General features: G+C 51.2%; 6 protein-coding genes across 6 annotated transcripts; 3 read left to right on the top strand and 3 right to left on the bottom strand.

The window, feature by feature from the left end:
• Positions 1-121: 121 nt before the first annotated feature.
• QC763_121440 (uncharacterized protein) lies at positions 122-2,514 on the bottom strand. Its single transcript, XM_062908734.1, has 2 exons — positions 944-2,514; positions 122-891 (listed from the first exon to the last, which is right to left on the bottom strand). The coding sequence occupies exons 1-2, from the start codon at positions 1,973-1,975 to the stop codon at positions 229-231; spliced, it is 1,695 nt and encodes a 564-aa protein (XP_062771857.1). The 5' UTR covers positions 1,976-2,514; the 3' UTR covers positions 122-228.
• A 333-nt stretch (positions 2,515-2,847) lies between these two features.
• QC763_121430 (uncharacterized protein) lies at positions 2,848-4,396 on the top strand. The gene is made up of 2 exons (XM_062908733.1): positions 2,848-3,608; positions 3,671-4,396. The coding sequence occupies exons 1-2, from the start codon at positions 3,188-3,190 to the stop codon at positions 4,138-4,140; spliced, it is 891 nt and encodes a 296-aa protein (XP_062771856.1). The 5' UTR covers positions 2,848-3,187; the 3' UTR covers positions 4,141-4,396.
• Positions 4,397-5,733: 1,337 nt separating this feature from the next.
• On the top strand, positions 5,734-6,861 carry QC763_121425 (uncharacterized protein; the record flags this gene model as incomplete). The annotated part of the gene is made up of 1 exon (XM_062908732.1): positions 5,734-6,861. The coding sequence occupies one exon, from the start codon at positions 5,734-5,736 to the stop codon at positions 6,859-6,861; it is 1,128 nt and encodes a 375-aa protein (XP_062771855.1).
• Positions 6,862-7,183: 322 nt separating this feature from the next.
• Positions 7,184-8,834, top strand: QC763_121424 (uncharacterized protein; the record flags this gene model as incomplete). The annotated part of the gene is given in 3 exon segments (XM_062908731.1): positions 7,184-7,857; positions 7,929-8,285; positions 8,292-8,834. Coding segments are annotated over 3 exon segments (1,146 nt in total). The 5' UTR covers positions 7,184-7,611.
• Positions 8,835-11,318: 2,484 nt separating this feature from the next.
• Positions 11,319-13,501, bottom strand: QC763_121420 (uncharacterized protein). Its single transcript, XM_062908730.1, has 4 exons — positions 12,848-13,501; positions 12,378-12,791; positions 12,125-12,321; positions 11,319-12,067 (listed from the first exon to the last, which is right to left on the bottom strand). The coding sequence occupies exons 1-4, from the start codon at positions 13,022-13,024 to the stop codon at positions 11,644-11,646; spliced, it is 1,212 nt and encodes a 403-aa protein (XP_062771853.1). The 5' UTR covers positions 13,025-13,501; the 3' UTR covers positions 11,319-11,643.
• Positions 13,502-14,111: 610 nt separating this feature from the next.
• QC763_121410 (uncharacterized protein) lies at positions 14,112-15,299 on the bottom strand (the record flags this gene model as incomplete). The annotated part of the gene is made up of 2 exons (XM_062908729.1): positions 14,946-15,299; positions 14,112-14,886 (listed from the first exon to the last, which is right to left on the bottom strand). Exons 1-2 carry the CDS (start codon positions 15,278-15,280, stop codon positions 14,112-14,114), a joined length of 1,110 nt encoding a protein of 369 aa, XP_062771852.1. The 5' UTR covers positions 15,281-15,299.
• Positions 15,300-17,960: the final 2,661 nt, after the last annotated feature.

Genomic DNA, 17,960 nt, shown 5'->3' with positions numbered 1-17,960 from the left:
TGTAGCTAAAGGTTACACAGCAATAGACTTGTCTCAATCCCGTACTTGTAGGCTTATACTAAAACTTGTATTACAAACTGCGGAACTATCTATGGCTAGCTAGTTCACAATCTGACCCTTTACTGTCTTCAGTCCAAGCTTCGCGTCATCTATTTTCCATCACCAACTGTTGCCTCTGGTAAACAAACAACCTCGGAAAGTACCTTACGCAAAATAACAAAAGCCAGTTCAGAGTACTCTCAGTTTGGCGTAAGGCTGTTGTGGGGTTCGAAACAATCTCTCGATGCATGCCATAGACTGCATTCCTTCTGGTACTTCTTGAAACTCGAAGCTGAGTGTGAGAAGTGTAACAGCAATGCGGAATTGCATTACGGCTAGTCTCCTCCCGAAGCACATTCGAACACCTGCGCCAAAGGCCAGTTGTGGAAGAGCATTTGGATTGAACTTTTCCTTCCCCGTCTCATCCCTGACCAACCATCTCCTGGGCTCATAGGTTCCAAGATCCCTTCCGGCAGGTGTCTTGAAGCCGTCGTCCTTCTTCTCACGAGCAGCTCTGCCGGTCTCGCTGCGCTGGGACTCATCCGCTAGAACCGATGAGTGATTCACATGGATATTCATGTAGATGATCGAGCCCTTTGGAACGGGATATCCCAGGATGGTGGTGTCCTGCAGAGGGGAGCGAAGAACGCCGTTGGAAGTTCCCGACAGACGGAGGGCCTCCTCACAAGCGGCATCAAGGTAAGGAATGTCAGCCTCGAGAATCTGACTCAGCGTAGGTATACCTGGGCCGAAAGCAGATGATAGAGCAGCGCGCAGTTCAGTCTGGGCTTGTGGAAAGGTCTCCATGAACTTGATGAACCATGCCAGAGTGTTGGCGGTGGAGTCGTGGCCCTGGCATAGTTAGTAAAGCGTTGGCAGAGTGGGAGAATATCAGGCTACCTACACCAATGAGCAAAACAAACAGCTCGTCGAGCATAGCAACGTCCTTTGCCGGATCTGAAGGTTCCACGCCCGCCTTCTTGGCTTGTAGAGCTTGTTTGCGGAGAACGAGATCCATGGCACATGTATCAATGGAATCCTTCCCAAGACTGTCCAGGTCCAGGCCTTCATATCTCGTCAAAGCCTTCTTCATCGCACGGCTCATTTCCCGTGTCACAATCTTCCTGAACCTGCGGAAACGTGGCTTCAAGACCTCCAGCTTGACCGCCCAGGCTGGAAACGGTGTTGCGCTGGCGTCCATGATGGTATCAACTATGTATTCCACTTGTTCCTTCATGAAGGATCCTGGCGGCGCGGGATCGTCGAACGGTTGGCCCTTCAGTTCGTGTTCCAGCTTCCTCTTCTCATACCTCAGAGTCCCAGGCTCCTCACCGATAATGGACACCCATACGGCGTCCAGGGCCGCGTTTTTCAAGTCTTCTAAAACGTTGAATGGTTGGCCCTTGTGGGCGGTGGTTGCTTTCAGGCGCCAAAGTTCGACCAGCTCGACTGTTGAGCTGTAGGACTTCGGAGCCGCTGTTCGCTTCAAAAAGTCCAGGCCCATGACATCTCCCCAGAGCCTTTTCTGCGCCTTAAGCTCCGGAGTGGTGAGTTGCGATAGTGTAGCTTTGGAGAAGAGCGGGCCAACCACAGAAAGGGACCAGGCCGACTTGTCAAATTGGTTACTGCGCAGAATACGTTCGATCTCGTAAGGATCGGACAGGATGATCATCGGATTTCCTGGTAGGAGGAGCTGGGCGATCGGACTGCCGAGCTTTTGCGTGGTGATGCGGTAGATGGACTCGGAGTTTGCTTTGGTGGCCTTGATGGCGGGAATCAGATCTGGCAAATCGCCCATGATTCGCTTTGCTGAATGGGCATTGTACGGGATTTGAGGATACGGCTTTGGATAGAGCTTTTTTCTCCCAAAAATCACTATCAAGGCAAGGAGCGATGCAAGCAAGGCAATGCATGCCCCCTTGCTAGCCTCGAACATGTTGACTTCGTTATAGTGATCGGTGTCAGGTCAAGGGTTTTACCAGGGAGGAAAATATGAGAATAAGGAGTGATCATGCAAGCGGTCGCGAGTCCTTGATATAGTACGAATAGTAGTAAGCAACCGCACCCGCCATCGTTGGCGGTCCATCGTGCAGATGCTGGCTTCAGCACTGCGGCGGATGATTACAGTTCCACACAGGATTGCTACGGGGGGGTGTCTAAGCTTGCCAATCATGACAAGTGGTTGGTCCATATTCAACAATTGCTATCAAGTGTAAGCGCTAATCAACATGTGAGCAGGGACGTCCAACGATGTTGGCGACTTGGGTTGGTTCAAACGTGCATGGCTGCTGGTGTCATCAGAATGATGAAAATTGCTTCTCAGGTGAACAGCCCAAAAATTAGTCAAGTAGTCTTCACAAATAAGGAAGACTCGGTTTTCTACACTACCGTCATTAGCAGGCCTTTTGAAGATAGTTGAGGGGGGGGTTTCAGATGGGCTGGTCCCGGACTGCGGTCTCCACTCTCCATTTTTTTCATTTTTTTTTTACTAAGCTCACCAACAACTCACCATCCACAGAATAATTGCATAGCAGGTAAGTTCACTACATACCTATTATACTGTGAACTATACCTCAAAAGTAAAATGATAGGCCTTTAAACTATCTTTGAAAGCCTGTTAACTATCTTTACAAACCTATCAACCATCTTTAAAGGCGTGCCAACTATCTTCACAAGCCTAACAATCATCCTTTAAGGTGTGGTATCGGCTGAACCTACCTTTGAGTGCCAATTATTTTGTAGTCAAGGATGGTGCCGTAACGCATGCTTACCTGATCTAGGTACGTCATTGGTCGGGTTCACCTGTTCCCGTCCGTTAGTGCACGCATTCTCCCCGGCTGGCTGTTGGATACCACCGTAACTGTGGTCGATGGTGATTTCCATTTTCTGCACAAGAATCGGTCCAAGTTCCAGATTCGGTTACTTTTTACGGCAGGATGCCCTGTCTCAAACGCTCTGAAGCTAGCGCCGATGCCGCCGAGGTCCAACACGGTGGGGCTGTGGGGATAAGAATGCGTTGTCTCCGGATTTTGTCCCAGGTCTTCGGATTCCGACCCCCCATTCGAGATTTCCACCTACTTCAAGCTTGTTGCTTGTGGTTCATTTTGACATTTCTTCCGTTCCAGAATTTTGGATCACCATCGACAACATGAAGGACCTTTTATCACGCGCTCTGACGCTGGCAACTGCGCTCTTCCAGCGACAGGCTCTTGTCTGGGATGGCACATGCTCAACGGGCATACACATGATCGTTGCCCGTGGATCTACTGAACCTGACGGGTATGGCCGGATTGGAGTTGTGGCCCAGAATGCTTCCTTGCTGATACCCAACTCTTCAATTGCCACCATCGTCTATCCAGCAACATTCGAAAATTACATTACCTCCTATGCAACGGGAGCCTCCGAGTTTGAGAAGCTTGTCCTTCAATATGTGGACGCCTGTCCTGATAGCAAGGTCGCTCTGCTGGGCTATTCGCAGGGAGCTCACGCCATGATGGACGCTGTCTGCGGAAACAGTGATGATGGGTTCTTTGTGTCCCCCGAATTCCAGAAGGCACTTGGCTCGCAAGGTAGGCAGAACCTCTGGCATTATCGTATCCACAAGCATGAGATGGCTAATCTATATTCAAAGTTATTGCAATGGTTGCATTTGGCTCCCCTGACTTCAATAAAACTCACCCCTGGAGCGTTGGCACAAGCACCGGTGCGGGCTTGTTCGCTCGTAAAAACATCACCGCTTGTGAGCCATACGCAGCTAGAATTCGCAGCTGGTGTGATGAAGGTGATATTTATTGCGACCTGGGATCAGACCGGTCGGTCCATGGTTCATACTTTGCCAATTACACCCTCGACGCAGCCGAGTTCATTGCAGAGAGGTTCAACAGCTCTGACACCGTCGTTGACCTCCCTACAACTACTGCTCCTCCTACCACCACACCAACTCAGTCGGGAACCGAGACAACCGATGGGACGACAACTGAGACAACTACAGACACGACAACAACCAGTACCCCAGCCTCCGGCGCTGGATCGTTCAACCCCTCTTGGATAATGATACTGTTGATGGCGGGCACCTTGATGATTTGGACCGAGCTTCTATGAGTCTGCCGTAGAAAGCATCTCACAGCCCTCAGAATCGTGCTTGGTCATACTGTTTGTTATAAAGGCGGTCAGATCTATGCTTGGACATCGCCTTCACTTGTACATAGCCACCTCTGGATTTAGCTTGCGGGAATGCAAACGACCTGAGCTTTCCAAATGATTGCATGAATGACGCTATCTCTGCAAGGGCCCATATTGGCCTCGAAAGATATGACTGCATCTACACAATATTTAACAAGTCACAAATCTGTGACAGTAGATGGTGTTTTTTGTATGTTTAAATGGATTGGATGAGACTAGATGAGCGTAGGCCCTGAAGCTCTCCACTTAAAGGCACATGAAGTCAAGACAACAGCAGTTGCGCACAAGCTGACATGGTGGCGCCTTCAACTCCTCATGATGCCCTGTACAGGGAGGGAGAACCAGTGTCAACAACCCAAAAGGTGCGGTTCAATAGCAGAAGTTATCTTCAGCCGACTGGAGACCTTGGTGAATGACTAATCGGCATGATGAATACAAAAACTGCTGAATGGCGAAGTCAATGGGTCAATGCTCGTGCCAATGGGCTATTCAAGCAAGACAACAGCCTGGGACAATGGAAGCAGGCACGCTGACTGTGCGTTCCGTTCAGCGCGCAGTGCTCGAAAGCCGAACGTGGTGTTGAAAAGGTGGGCGGGCAGGTACGGTGGGAGCAATTCCCATTCTCCTTCACTCATATTCCGCAGTGAATAGCCAGTTCGCGCAACCGCCCCGCCTGGCTCGACTATTTCTCCTTCGACCTCCCGGCGACCATTTTGTTTTTGTTTTTTGGTTTCTTCCACCACATCTGCACCCGGGCATCTTTTATTTTGCCTTCTCCCATCTATCCATCCAACCCCCTTTCACTATCATCGCTCTGCTTCGACCTGGTTAGGAGAATCACGATGCGACCGACAACCAGGATCAACAATACTCGCGTCAGAAGGTATCACCAGATTCACGAGGGCAACTCTGGCGCCGGATATGGCCACCCTGGACTGCCACTACAATTCAGTACGAACGTGGGTCTCTATGTCGCAAATGACCTCAGCGGCTTCTACCTTCCTCACCCGATCGAGTCCCGGGCTTTCCACCGCAGCTACTCGGCACCGGATCACGACAGTCTCATTGGGCATCCCCACGCTGGTTTCGTTGGTCATTTCGACGATGGTCTCATTGGACATTCCGATGCCGGTATTGTTGGACACCCTCATGCCCATGGAGGTTACTACCCCCAGTTCAATCTCCATAGTCGGTCTGCTACACCTCACGCGCCATCTCCGCTGGGGCTTTCTGGACAATACGGGCTACGCCCTAACGCGATTCCTTTTGACCCGTCGTCGCCACTTGTGGATCTGTCATCGGCGCCATCGCCTTCCAATTCAGCCTTTTTGGTAAGCCCACTCAATGTGTGCAAATCCCTTCACAAGAGTCGGAACTAACCACCTTGCCACTCTTTAGACATTCACTGGCGGAGCCTTGTGCCTAGAGGACTGTGACGACGATTGCCCGTTTGCCGACCCTTATCTTCCCGGATGGCTAGAGCGCAAGGGCAATGAGAAAGACTCCTCAATCATGCAGACGAGATGGTTGGAGAGAATAGCCAGGAAGAGAGATGCATGCCAAGCAGCAGCAAGCATCAATTGGACGGACACCACTTCTTCCATGGGAAGTGGTCATACGCTCTGGGAAGACCTTCGTCTCGTGGGCCTGAGGGGTGGGGAGCTGTCAGGTTTCGGGGACCTCAGTGATTATGTGGAGAGCCCGAGCGGCGCACTCTCGAGGTCTACGACCCTCGCTCCCTCAGACCAGCAGTCCTCAACATCACGGTTTTTCCCCCGCGGTATTTCCAGCGATAGTGGCTCAATTTCCCGGTCTTCGACACCGAGTATTCGTCGCCAGCATCTGTCATCCTCCCAACATCATGCCATCCCTTCCGGCGCCCAATCTAATACTTGCCGTCAGAACCAGATCACAGAGTCTCCTCGTCCTTTCAACCGATTGGTCCAACCTCTCGATGCTAATTCATCTGAACAAGTTCGTGAGGCATTCAAGCGTGCCCAAGACGCAAAAAGAACAGTGGAACCAACAGACAGTCCCTGCAGTTCAACGAATAACAGTCAGCAAAGCGCTTGGTCTGTCGAGGATATGGCTGAGGATGTTCCACCCGATGACAGCTGCTCTGTCTTCATTTTCGACCTTCCGAAGGATGTCACCCTCTCCAAATTACTTGGAAGCATTAGAGGCTATGGTCGTGTTCGCTACTCAAAGAACTGCAGTTCTGGAGCCCTGGTTGTCTTTTTTGAGCGGGAAGCTGCGCAGAGGCTTGCCCAAGAGGGCCACCTCATGGTTGGCGGGGTGCAGGGCAACATTCGATTAGCGAAATGTCGAATTGCACAGAGCACATTGCCGAGCGAGTTTTCAAGGGTTCTCGTTATCACAGGCCTCACGGGTGGTTTGAGTGTTGCGTTCTTGAAGGAGTGCTTCGAGATGAAGAACATCCGGTATGAACTCGACAAGATAGCGATGGTGTCGTCAGGCGATATGTCTGCCCTTGAGGTTCATTTCGCCTCTCACTCGCAGGCTGCGAAGGTGAAGGAAATGATCGCGACCGACCCCTACTTTCGCAAGAAGGGGACAAATGCGACTTACGGGATTGACCCATGCGCCGAGCCATCCGTGGTTGGCTCCCAGGAAGAGTAGCAGGAGTCCCGGGATGTCTTTGGCCATACGACAAGCATTAGGTTTTAGGTGGGGTTAACGCATGTGTTGGAGCCCGGGAAGGGATTAGTTGGGTCGGGATCATTTGTCTCTGGGCTTCAGGAGTTTAGGGGTTTGGGGGAAAGGGTAACCCTATGGTCTGGATATGAGCGCTGGATTTGCTCCGGGTTGGCGTTGCTTTTCCAGGTTCTTTTCTGTGCTAGCGTGGATACCCTGAATTTCTGCTTTATTATAGAGTCTCTTTCTTTGCTTTGTGCACCATGTGTGCTTTGACCATTCTCAAACTTTGTGAACACGGTGCTAAGACACTCTTTCTGCACCCTTATCGATAAAAGGATGAGCCATGGATTCAACGTCATCATAATTCATCTACTCCCCACCTCGACAGCGGGAGCTTGGGCGGGGTTGTCGGCGTTTTGGGCCCAAGCTCTTATTCATTTGTCTTGAAACCATTGTTTGGATCTGTCCGTCGTCACTGCTTTTATTACCAAGCGACTGTTCCGCAATCTCTGCGCTTTTCTTCGCGGTCCGGACCTTTCCTTCACCATTTTCTCGTTCACAGTCGGCCCAAGGCATTCACTACTTTCAACTACAAGTCTCAATACGGGCCCCAATCGTCCACAAGCCAGAATACCTACTTGGAACCCTTCAATCTGACCGACCCACTATCTTCCTTCAAATATCGATCAAACCAGAGGGCTCAACCAGCGTCATCAATCGCATATCCATCAGATGAGGGTCTCTGATTTCTACGATCTAAACAGCTACCGTGTGCCTTTGACCGTTGGTTGCCAGATCTCCCAATGTCCACTCCCGCTATCGACCGACACGCCCAAGATGAACCCCCATCTTTATCACCTCTCTGAAGTCAGCCACAGCATGGTCTCCAGTCCTTGCGTAGCGGTCTGGAGATATGAGGCTGATAACTGGGTCTTGAGGACTCCCTCAACAGACTTGTCATCATTCTATGCGCTTCATGTGAACTTATGGCAACAATCTTCCCTACTAATCTCGGGGATCACTTGGCTGACCTTTTGTTTTCTACGCAGTACTCAACCGATCCTAGCTGCGATAGCACCGACCCCATTTGCCTTCCGAGTCAGTATTATGAGCGCAACAACACCCGCTCTACAGGTACACACGGAGAACCAAGCAGTGCAGCCACTTTCCAACCCATCATTGTTCATGGTCATGATAACGAATCCCTCGTGAGACAGTACCACCAAGAACCGACCCTCCATCATCAACATCTCATGCCACCTGCCAGTCATCCCCACCTCTCGATGGGCATTCAACCCGCCCTGTCTCCTGCACCTCGCCCGCCAGGAATGTCGGCGAATTACGAAGGAAATCCCGCCTGCGAGGCGAACTGGTCAGCAGATATAGATGACCACCTGAACACCTCGGTCTAGGTGACCGGGCTGCCATCCGACATCGATACCAAGGGTCTCCTAGGATGCATCCGCAAAATGGGTCGTATCTGGGCCACGGTCATTAACTACCCAGACTCTACTTCTACTCGATGTCACACTTCTGCCGCAGCGAAAATTACTTTCTTCGATGTTCAATCAGCCCAGCGGTTTCTGGCCTCGTATGGCGATGAGAGTCAAGCTGGGGGCTGGCTGGTCAAGGGGAGAATGGCGCGCGTGAGGCCTAACCGGATCAGAGTGGCACAGAAAGAGACACCGAGAGAGAATACAAGGGTTGTTGTTATCAGTGGGCCGGCGCACTTTTTGGAGTACAGAAACCTGGAGAGAGTTTTTGTGTCTCACGGGATTGAGTTTCAGATGGAAGAGGTGGTTGCCCACCGCCATAAAGTTGAGGGATGGGCCACTGTAGAGCTTCGCTTTGGTTCTTACCGTGGACAGGCAGCTCAAGTTATGATGTTGGTGAAAAGGAAGTTGAGGGCTTTTGGGATAGGCGCGCGGTATGGGAGAGATCCGTGTGGTGAGTGATGGCGTGGGACTTGATGCGGATATTTGGCAAAGGGGGTAATCGGGGAGTTCTAGGGCAAAAGAGGGAAAGCTGGGAGGGGTGTGGATGGTATTTCAAGAAGTAAAATGTGTAACAAACCTGTGTAGTCTGATTATACACTGTATTGTCATTACTTTTGATCCTGTCCGCGGCATTGCAAGCCATGTCCGTATCACTTCTTGGATGAACTCACTTGCCTGCCGGCTTGACTGGCTCGGAAGAGAGGTCGCCCACAGCGATAAGCCCGCCGATCAATCGAGAGTCACCACCATAATCGGCCCCGTCCATTTGATAAATTGGAATAATCTTGAAGATTATCTCTGAAGCGAAGGGATCACGTATTAATTTAACGAGGCCATCTCTTGGCACACCAGGTCGAAGGATGGGTCAGCTGGGGATCCGATTCAGATCATAGCAAGCTCAGGCAGCACAGGTGTACGTGCCCGCCAAGCGCAATCTGCGCGTCTTTGGGAATGGGAGTCTTGTTTGCTTCCGATCAATGTCAGTGTTCGGGTAGGGTGAATCCTGAGTATTAGAAAAGGTGTAGGTCATGAGAGCTGTGCCGAGCTTGGGAAACGGAAGGGGTTCAGTTAGAAAGCTAGCTGAAAAGGGAATTGATCATACGATCACTGGAAGGGAAACCTACCGATCTATCCAGAAGCATTGTATTATAGTTATGTACTGGACATTCATAATTATCATTATTATCTCTGTGACTTCCTAAATCATTGCATCACTGTTGTTCAAGACACCAGCCACGACTCTTTGGTACATCTGAAGGTATTCAACAAAACTCGTCGCCACGTTATCGAGATACGCGCCGGCAGTCGAGAGAGCAAGCGGGAGTCCGTCGAGTTTCTGAGCGAGTTGCACTGCAGCGGCATCTACAGATCACGTTTAATTAGCTTCACGTTCCATTCCCGTTCTGTCCCAGATCGATACAAACCCCTTGCGTAATTCATGTCTGTTCGAGGTGTGGGCCAGAATCTCAAGGCTGTCGTCAAGGTCTTTCAGCTTTCCGAGTGGGATGCGCTTGCCAATCGTGACTCTTGATGACCGTGTCGTGTGAGGGATAGCGCCGTGATAGCTGTCGGGAAGAAACGGCCGGATGTCGTAGGCTTTGGCAACGTTCGTAGCTCTATCGCCACCTATCCCTCCGTCCAGCCCTTCAGTTGTCTCGACGTTTCTGCCAGAGTCATCAAAGCCAGGCGTGTCAAGCACCAGAACTGGCTTCGAGCCAATCTCGATCAACAACGGCCGACAGCAATACGTACCTGTTATTGCAAGGAATAAGTAATGGTGAAGACAAGTGGGTGTGCAATGTTGTACGTACAGGAACGAAGTGAGTTTCCTTCATCTGTGACTTTTTTTGCCGGCGAGTTTGTTGATGAAGTGGCTTTTCCCAGCCCCCGTAACACCCATCACGATAATCATGCGGACTGAAGTATTGCTGTCCAGATTCAAGCCGGCGGCCGCGAGTTGTTTCTCCATATCTCAAACTGTTTTGAATGTTATGAATGTGATCTTGGTGGTACAAGGGATCCCGTGTGGTTTTGGAGCCGCTGTTCCCCAGGTAGACTCGGGTGAGGCGACCCCGAGGACGCCAAGGTGACATGGGAATATGCATCCCAACCCACCACTCAGGGTAGAAAACACTAATTCAGAGATCTGAAATGAAACATTTCCCTAGCAGTTAATCATTGGCTATCCCAACAGATAGTAGGACCCCAATGCATGAGTTGAGAGGTCCAGTCGCGCAAGGTTGGTAGTAAGCTACCTCAACACAGAAGTCGGGCACCAAGCGGCTCACCGGTTTGGGATGTGGGACTCATCTTCTACATGCCGAACCAAATCAACCAAGTATTCGGACAGTCCCATTATATTGGCGTGCTAATTCGCCCAGCTACGTGGACAATGTGCACAAGCGGGGGGTTCTTCGATATATTCGCGTCTGTGTGCCGCCAGCAGGTGGACCTGCAGGTCAGATCTCAGGTTATCGACACGATGTTCAGACTTTTCCCCCACAGAAAATCCTCATCGACAACACCATATCTTCATTCTCCAGACGTGCGCATCTGGGCCGGTCCGTAGCCACGTGCGTTGCACCCCCTCGAATTCGGCTTCCATAGGTGCACCCCTGTACCTCGCACTACCGATCCTCGAGCAGATTGCATTTTCAAGATTCTTTGTAGTCATGGGACGCTTGGATACTTGCCGCGGAACATTTTGGGCCCGGTCGACCGGGGAAGATGGCGACAGCGAGGTGGATGTTGGACCTTCGGTCGACACACGGACGCTACCCCTACGAGAACTATTGAGTCCAGACATACGTTGATGACACATCTTACGTCTCTCAGGCTTACGCACAAGCTTTGGCTCTGCACAGAGGAGATCCCGCCCTATTATTTCAACAAGCGAAGTAAATTTCCTATCCGGTGCATATTTATGTGGCATTTTATGGCTAATAGCGAACTAGCCTGTAGATGGTATGGTGAGTTGTCGCATGAGACCAAGAAAGGGCCTCTCTATCAATGGGGTAACAAGGAACATTCGACAGATGTCAAGTTCACCTTGGCGGTTGAGAAGGGCAGTGCCAACCTCTTCTTCTTTGTGATTATTTTCCGACGGGAAAGAATTAGCTCGCTGCAAGGTTGAATACCGGGATAGACTGTCATGATGGGTGTAGTCAGATCAGCCTATGGATCCAATGAGATGCACATTTCATGATATTTGCTCTGTTCACGATGGCTTTGGTATTTGACAGAGATGTGCTGACGCCACCTCCTCTCACTACCTTTCCGGCCTTGGTCCTCTACCATCCCTTCGGTTTGGGTTAAGACCTGGATTCACCGCAAAGTTGAAGTAAAATGATCCTCGTCCGGGTGATGCTGACAGCGTCTGTATGTGATCAGTGCCTGTGGAGTCTGGTCTCATGATGGGTATCTCGCTGCTCTCTATGCTTTCTGTCTCCACCCCGGAGTTCCTCGCTGCTTTGTTGCACCGAGGACTGCGTGGGGACTGTTGTATCGAAGTAAGGTGGTGGCCGTAATCATCGCTTGTCTCTTGGCGAGTCCTGAAGTTCGGCCCAGGATAGGTCTGGTGGTTCCGGCTGTCAGTGAAGGAGTCTCCAGCGTGCTGGGTGCTCAAGAGACCGAATCGTCGTAAGCCTCGTTCGAAGAGTTGTTTGAGACAGGGAATGCAGCTTGCAATTATCCTGACAACGAAAGATTAGTCGGGCATAATGACGCGGCTCAGCGATACGGAAACTCACGCAAGCTGCATTTCTACCATGCTCCAAATCGTTATAGGTACACAATCCATGAGACTGTCACCTGTTTTACCGTAGTCTTTGACATGGAAGGTTTTCGCAATGCAGGCACTACTCGCAAATATGCCCAAACCCATCATGAAGGCGACCGCAATCTTCTCCCTGAGTGGTCGCTGTAGGTGGACAATAAACGTGATGGGCTAGCAATCGTCAGTATTGGCAATGATTCCGCGTTTTTATGACAGAAACCCCATACGGCCAAGCTTAAAGCAAAATCTGTCACAACGTTGAGTGCAGAGTTGACATAGATTGATGTTTGCGCCACAGTCATATCCATGCACTGGGCCTCAGAATTACTGTGGTCCCACACAGCCCAGAGCGGTCGGCACAGTGAGAGTTGGAAAACGTTTGTGTTGATGGCGATGAGCACCACAAACGCCATGATCAAGTACATTCCCCAAGCCCAAACGCGCTGATCCCGACGAATCCGAATAAGCATACACGCAATGCTCATCTTGGAGAAGGCGAGACTCCAGGGGAAGACTGGCTGGCTGAGGAACAGCCATTTTTCCGCAAGGACTTCCTGATCTGTCGGGACGTAGTAATTATGTCGACCAATGCCGTAATGAACCGCTATCATCAAGAAAATATACGACGCCAGGTCAAAGAGCTAAGTAGATGATTAGTACTTGGAGTTAGGTGGTCAAATGATGCGGATTCTCATACCACAGCAAGAGTGATCAGATAATCATCGACGAATAGGCGTGATATCGGTCGCATACGAGTCCAGATGCGAGCGGCATACAGCGTCCATGATATGAGGTGCAGGAACGATATCGTGCCTACCACTAACGAAGCCTTGGACACATCAGGCCCTGGTGGAGCTGGTGTTGTGGACTCCATCGACAACGGTGGGAAACGCGACGCGTGGGGGATAGTGCGGTGAGGGAGACCACCATGCTTTAAAACCAGCCTTTCCAAGAGATAGATCCAGGCATTGGAAGAGGCGGGCGTGCAGGAGGATATCCAATCATCAAACGGGGTGTGTTCCCAAGGTTGGTGGCTTCCTCCAACGTTTCAAGCACTGTATGCTGCTGGGATTTGAAGGTCCATGCTCATGCGATGTAGGATTAGAGAATCCTTCGACGGCGTGGCTTAAGGGACCTTCACTCGGTCTTGTTGTGCCGCTTCAGGGCTGGCCTGCTCTGTGTCATGGATGTTGATAGGTGGGCACAGGCGCCACAGCACCAGCATCGGTAAGTTGACCTGCTGGCCCCTGGGATTGCGGTGTGACTTGAGAAACATACCGCACTGTATTCATGGTTTCCAATTTCCATTTGGAAAGAAAAAAGCATCTTGTATTCCTCAACAACACACGAGTTTGCTGTGCAGTGGGGGAGTGAGGTTGACATAAGAGTGAGCATTTCACCGCCAAGAACGATCACGTGGCCACGCGTGCAACTTTGCTGCTGCACAGACCACTTCTCCCAAAGAAGCCGAAAGAGACCACGCGTCGAAGCAAGAGACAGGCTCAAATTCGACAAAATCGACAATGTCAGCAAGAACGAGAAGCTGACCCGCAGACCGCCCGGGTATGGTCGACTTCCGTCGAGGGTTCTTCAAACACGAAAATCTACAAACCTCTGCTGTTTCCCGCGAAAGAGGTACTGCTAGTGAAAGCTGAGAAGGACTGGGAGCCTGGGAAGTTTACCTGCGCTATTCGGAGCATCGAGTTTGATACAAGTATCGCTGAAATGCAGTCTGACTTTAAGGGGTATAGCGATTACGACGGTGAATACGATGACTACGATGAGGTGGATTGGGATGACGAGTTTGACGATGACGACGAGTTCGTTCTCGAGTCTGAACGGTAAACTTTGGGTGATAGCTGTGTGGGATTGGAACATAACCTCGAGGTGATGGCCATTTATACGCCGCTAGTATATATTTCTCTCGATGTCTTCTTCCTACTCCCTTTCCGCGGCGAAATCTACTCCTCCTCTTCCACCGGTCTCGCAGCCAACCGACGTCGCCCCCAGCCCTTCCCCCAACCACCGCCGCCTCCTTTACCCTTGCCCCATGGGGGCCCTCCTCCACCTCCGCCACCTCCCCACGGAGGGGTGACCTGTGTGGTGGTTGGCGTCGGCCGGACAGTTACCGTCACTGTCACGATACTTGGAGACGGCGTTGTTGGTCTTGGTGGAAGCTGAGAAACTCTAGTCGTGATGAAAACATATGTTGTCTGTGGGCCGGCTGGGGTGGTAGATGAGCTCGAGGTCACTGCCGCCTTGCTTGTTGATGAGGAAATGGTGCTAGGAGCGACTATGACCGTCGTGGATGTGGTTGATGGCCGCGGAAGGACCACAACCGATGTTGACACGACCGCAGCGCTTGAGCTCGAAGTCAGGCTCGTGCTGAAACTCGCGCTCGAAGCTGCGCTGGAACTGGACACCGGTTGGTTCTCCAGGTCGTAAGCGACCGCATCAAAGACACCCTTTGGAATTCTGGCTTGGCTAAAGTCATGAGACCAGGCGCCTCGCCCATCGTGGATTCCAAAAGAGCTCGTGTTGCTGGTGGCTGTATTGACCACACGGGCATTCTTGGCCCAGGCTAGCGTGTTGACACCGTTGGGGTCCAAGGAGCCGCCTGCCCACTCACTACACCCTCGGCACAGCACATCCAACTGCCAGTGTGTTTCGTTGGTGTTGGTGGTTGGAAGGACTGTGTACGTCGCGCCTGCATACGCGCCCGGTACGTTTCTCCCCCTAGCCATGGGTATTAGCTGAAGGCCCGAGTGCCGGCTAGTATCTCGAAATCCACTTACGTGCTCCAACGAGATGAGACCACCGCAGTGTTGCCATTCGGCCATGCTACCGTCAAGGGATTCGTGGCCATTTTCCCGCCCCATGCGATGCCAGCCCAGCCAGCCTTGGAGACTGGAGCCACTATCTGCAACAAGACGTCGAACGGCGCGGCGGCAACGTCAGGGATAGCGATCCGGTAGATGACGTCGTGGGTTGGCACCTTGAATTCGGAAAAGCATATTTGTGTGTTTCCTGGGCAATACTTGGTTGTAGCTTGCCTCTTGTTGTTGGTGGCAGATGCAGTCCAGGCCTGGGCCACCCCAAGGGCAAAGATTGCGGTTTGCTTCAGACCCATTTTGGCACCTATCCTGGAGAAGAGAACAAATGACAAATAACATCTGTCTCAGCCGAGGTCTTTATACCTTGTTGACCCTGGGCCCAACCCATTACACATACTGGTTCCCGGTCCTCAATTGTCTCTACCAGGGCTTGCTCCCGCCATCCGGGAAATCTGAAATGAGCGATGGCACGCAATCTCAGATCGGCGACTTTCTGTAATAACCAACCGCACATTTTTAGGTCGCTTGTGCAAGCTTCTGGGGAAGTCCGTCAATCTGGCTCACCAACATGACGGAAGGGTGTTGCTGACCTCAATTTACGGCTAAAGGCGGTTCGGGGGATAGAGCCCAGTAGACCGCTGAACTGTGGAAATACTCGGACCGACACGGAAATCCGATCGTTCTTATCCAAGAATCACGCCGTAGCTCACAAACTGGAAATCATGATGGTGGATTCTCTGGGATATGGCTGGAGCTTTCGGGATGTTCTGGTGTACTTCTTGGCTCGCCCGGGCCGCAGATCCGTTTTTTTTTTTCGCTTTGTTCAGTTGAGCATTCAGGACACCATACAATCACTTTGTTCACTGTGTTGTCAGGCATGACAATGGCTTCACTCCTGGTGAACAAGAACAAAGAGACTGGGTATACGGACAGAGAACACCGAACACTCTGGAAGCCAACCAGCGCTCAACATGCTATTAAAGAAGACGGAGAGGCCTGATATTATCGGTTTACTCTGCAAGCAACCTGTCTACAACCAACTGTAAAGACCACACCTTCAAAGATACTACCTAGTCATCCTTCGGTGACGATCTACATCACATCGTTCAAGTGCCTTTCCAGTCTTTAGACTCACTACCTACTCTACCATTATGTCCCAATCCAGCAGATCAAGCCAAGCTGGCAGCAGCGCTCCCAGCGAGCAGCCAATTCTTGGCCCCTTTTCTGGTGATTGGGAGCAGATCAAGCCTCGGCCTACGGAACCAAAGGGCAAGGGACCATCCCCGGGAGATCTTCCTGAAAATCTCCATGATATGAGTGCCCTTTATCTGGATTTGCTCACTGGCAGTAAAGATGACGAGCGGATCAGACGGTCCCATATCCCCCCTTTCCAAACTGTCGAGAGACAACCACAGGTAGTTGACCGCAGATCTCCTGAACCTTCCCAGGGACAGGCTGCCGGTTCCTCTCTTCATCACCCTCTTTCCTTTGTCTCACGCATTGCGAGGGGGGAACAACCTGGCATTGTCAATATCCCACATCCAACTCCAGCTGCCGCTCCCATGACTACTTGGCAGCCTCAGCGTGCTCCCCAACCTGATCATTCTCGTTGCACTCCGGCTTTGAGAAGGGTGCAGGCGGTTGATAATCTTGCACGTGAGTATATAAAGGGGGATGAGTCTCAGGAGTCAGTGGTATAAGTGTCGTATATCGTGTGCTAATCTTTTCTTCTGCACAGGTTTGCTTCCCATCATAATCAATAATACAACATTTCAACATAACACCTATTTCTTTCTTCCAATGTTTTTGTCTGCTTGCCATGTTTTGTCTGCACCGGAACCTTTATGACATTGTTTCAGGGGCCGGGCTCCACTTTCTGACATGACCCTAGTCAGAGGGGGTTGTTGCTTGGTGAACTAACCCTTTTTTGAGAATGGATGCGGTGTAAACATGGTTTACACGACTGTGTTTGGGCGATGAACTGTCACACCATCACATTCTTCTTTTGTAATAGTCATATCACAGTCTTTCTCTTATTAATCTGCTCTTGACATTCATTCATTGCTCACCAATCGTCAAGTCCAGCTCAACTCTACCTACTCTACTCTAAAAACACATGCTCAACCACCACCACCATACTTGACCATCACCCAGAGAACCTACCGCCTTCGAGGCTCTCTCAGCCCCTAAGCGGATCAAAACTCATCAACCAACCAACCCCCTTATCCTCCTCAACGACCGCCGATCAAGCATATCCAAGCCATCATACGAATACTCCTGCGCCCCTTCTCGGCAAAGACGACCCCGACGCCGCCTCCCGCTCGCTCTCTTCCAGCCGCCTCCCTTTCCGCCCGTCTTCTGTCTCTCGCCCCTCTGTTCATTCAGCGCTATCACCACTGCTAATAGCACTGGCATCAACCACAAACGCCGGGTTGCCTTCCATATCAGTGTAGTACTGACGTCTTCGGTCAATCCAAGTTTCCATTTCCCGGTTCCTATCACTTGACGACATGGATCTTCCTCTGCGACGGCGGGAGGAGCCCTCGTGAGGTGTGGCGATGAAGGTATCTACCGCGTCGGTGATATTCTTTCTCTCTACTGTCTAGATACTCCTCATGGAGGCTTCCCGACTGGTTGTAGCCGGAGTAGTTACGGATACATTCTTCACCGGAGGGACGTGTGTCTAGCTCGAGGGTGCTTTCTGACTGAGCTGTTGGGGGAGGGGCAAGCCCGGCGGCTGCTTTGGTAGAGGCAGAGCTCCATATGTGATGCTGTATTGAGGAAATGTAATATTGCAGGGGAAATTGCGCTTATAAAGAGTTTGGTCGTGGTTTGGGCCACGAGAGAAAGATTCGGTTGGCCGCGGTGGTCATTGTCCACGCTTCTTTGAGCGCGGTATCAGAGTTGTCGGGTGCGTTACCAACATATCAGATGTGTCCGGGCATCGGTCATTGGAGCTAGATTCAAAACGCTCTT

This window comes from Podospora pseudopauciseta, chromosome 1 (genome assembly GCF_035222475.1).
Source record: "Podospora pseudopauciseta strain CBS 411.78 chromosome 1, whole genome shotgun sequence".
Taxonomy (NCBI): domain Eukaryota; kingdom Fungi; phylum Ascomycota; class Sordariomycetes; order Sordariales; family Podosporaceae; genus Podospora; species Podospora pseudopauciseta.
The sequence above is the reverse complement of the archived record's forward strand: the minus strand, read 5'-3'. Positions and strand labels throughout refer to the sequence as shown.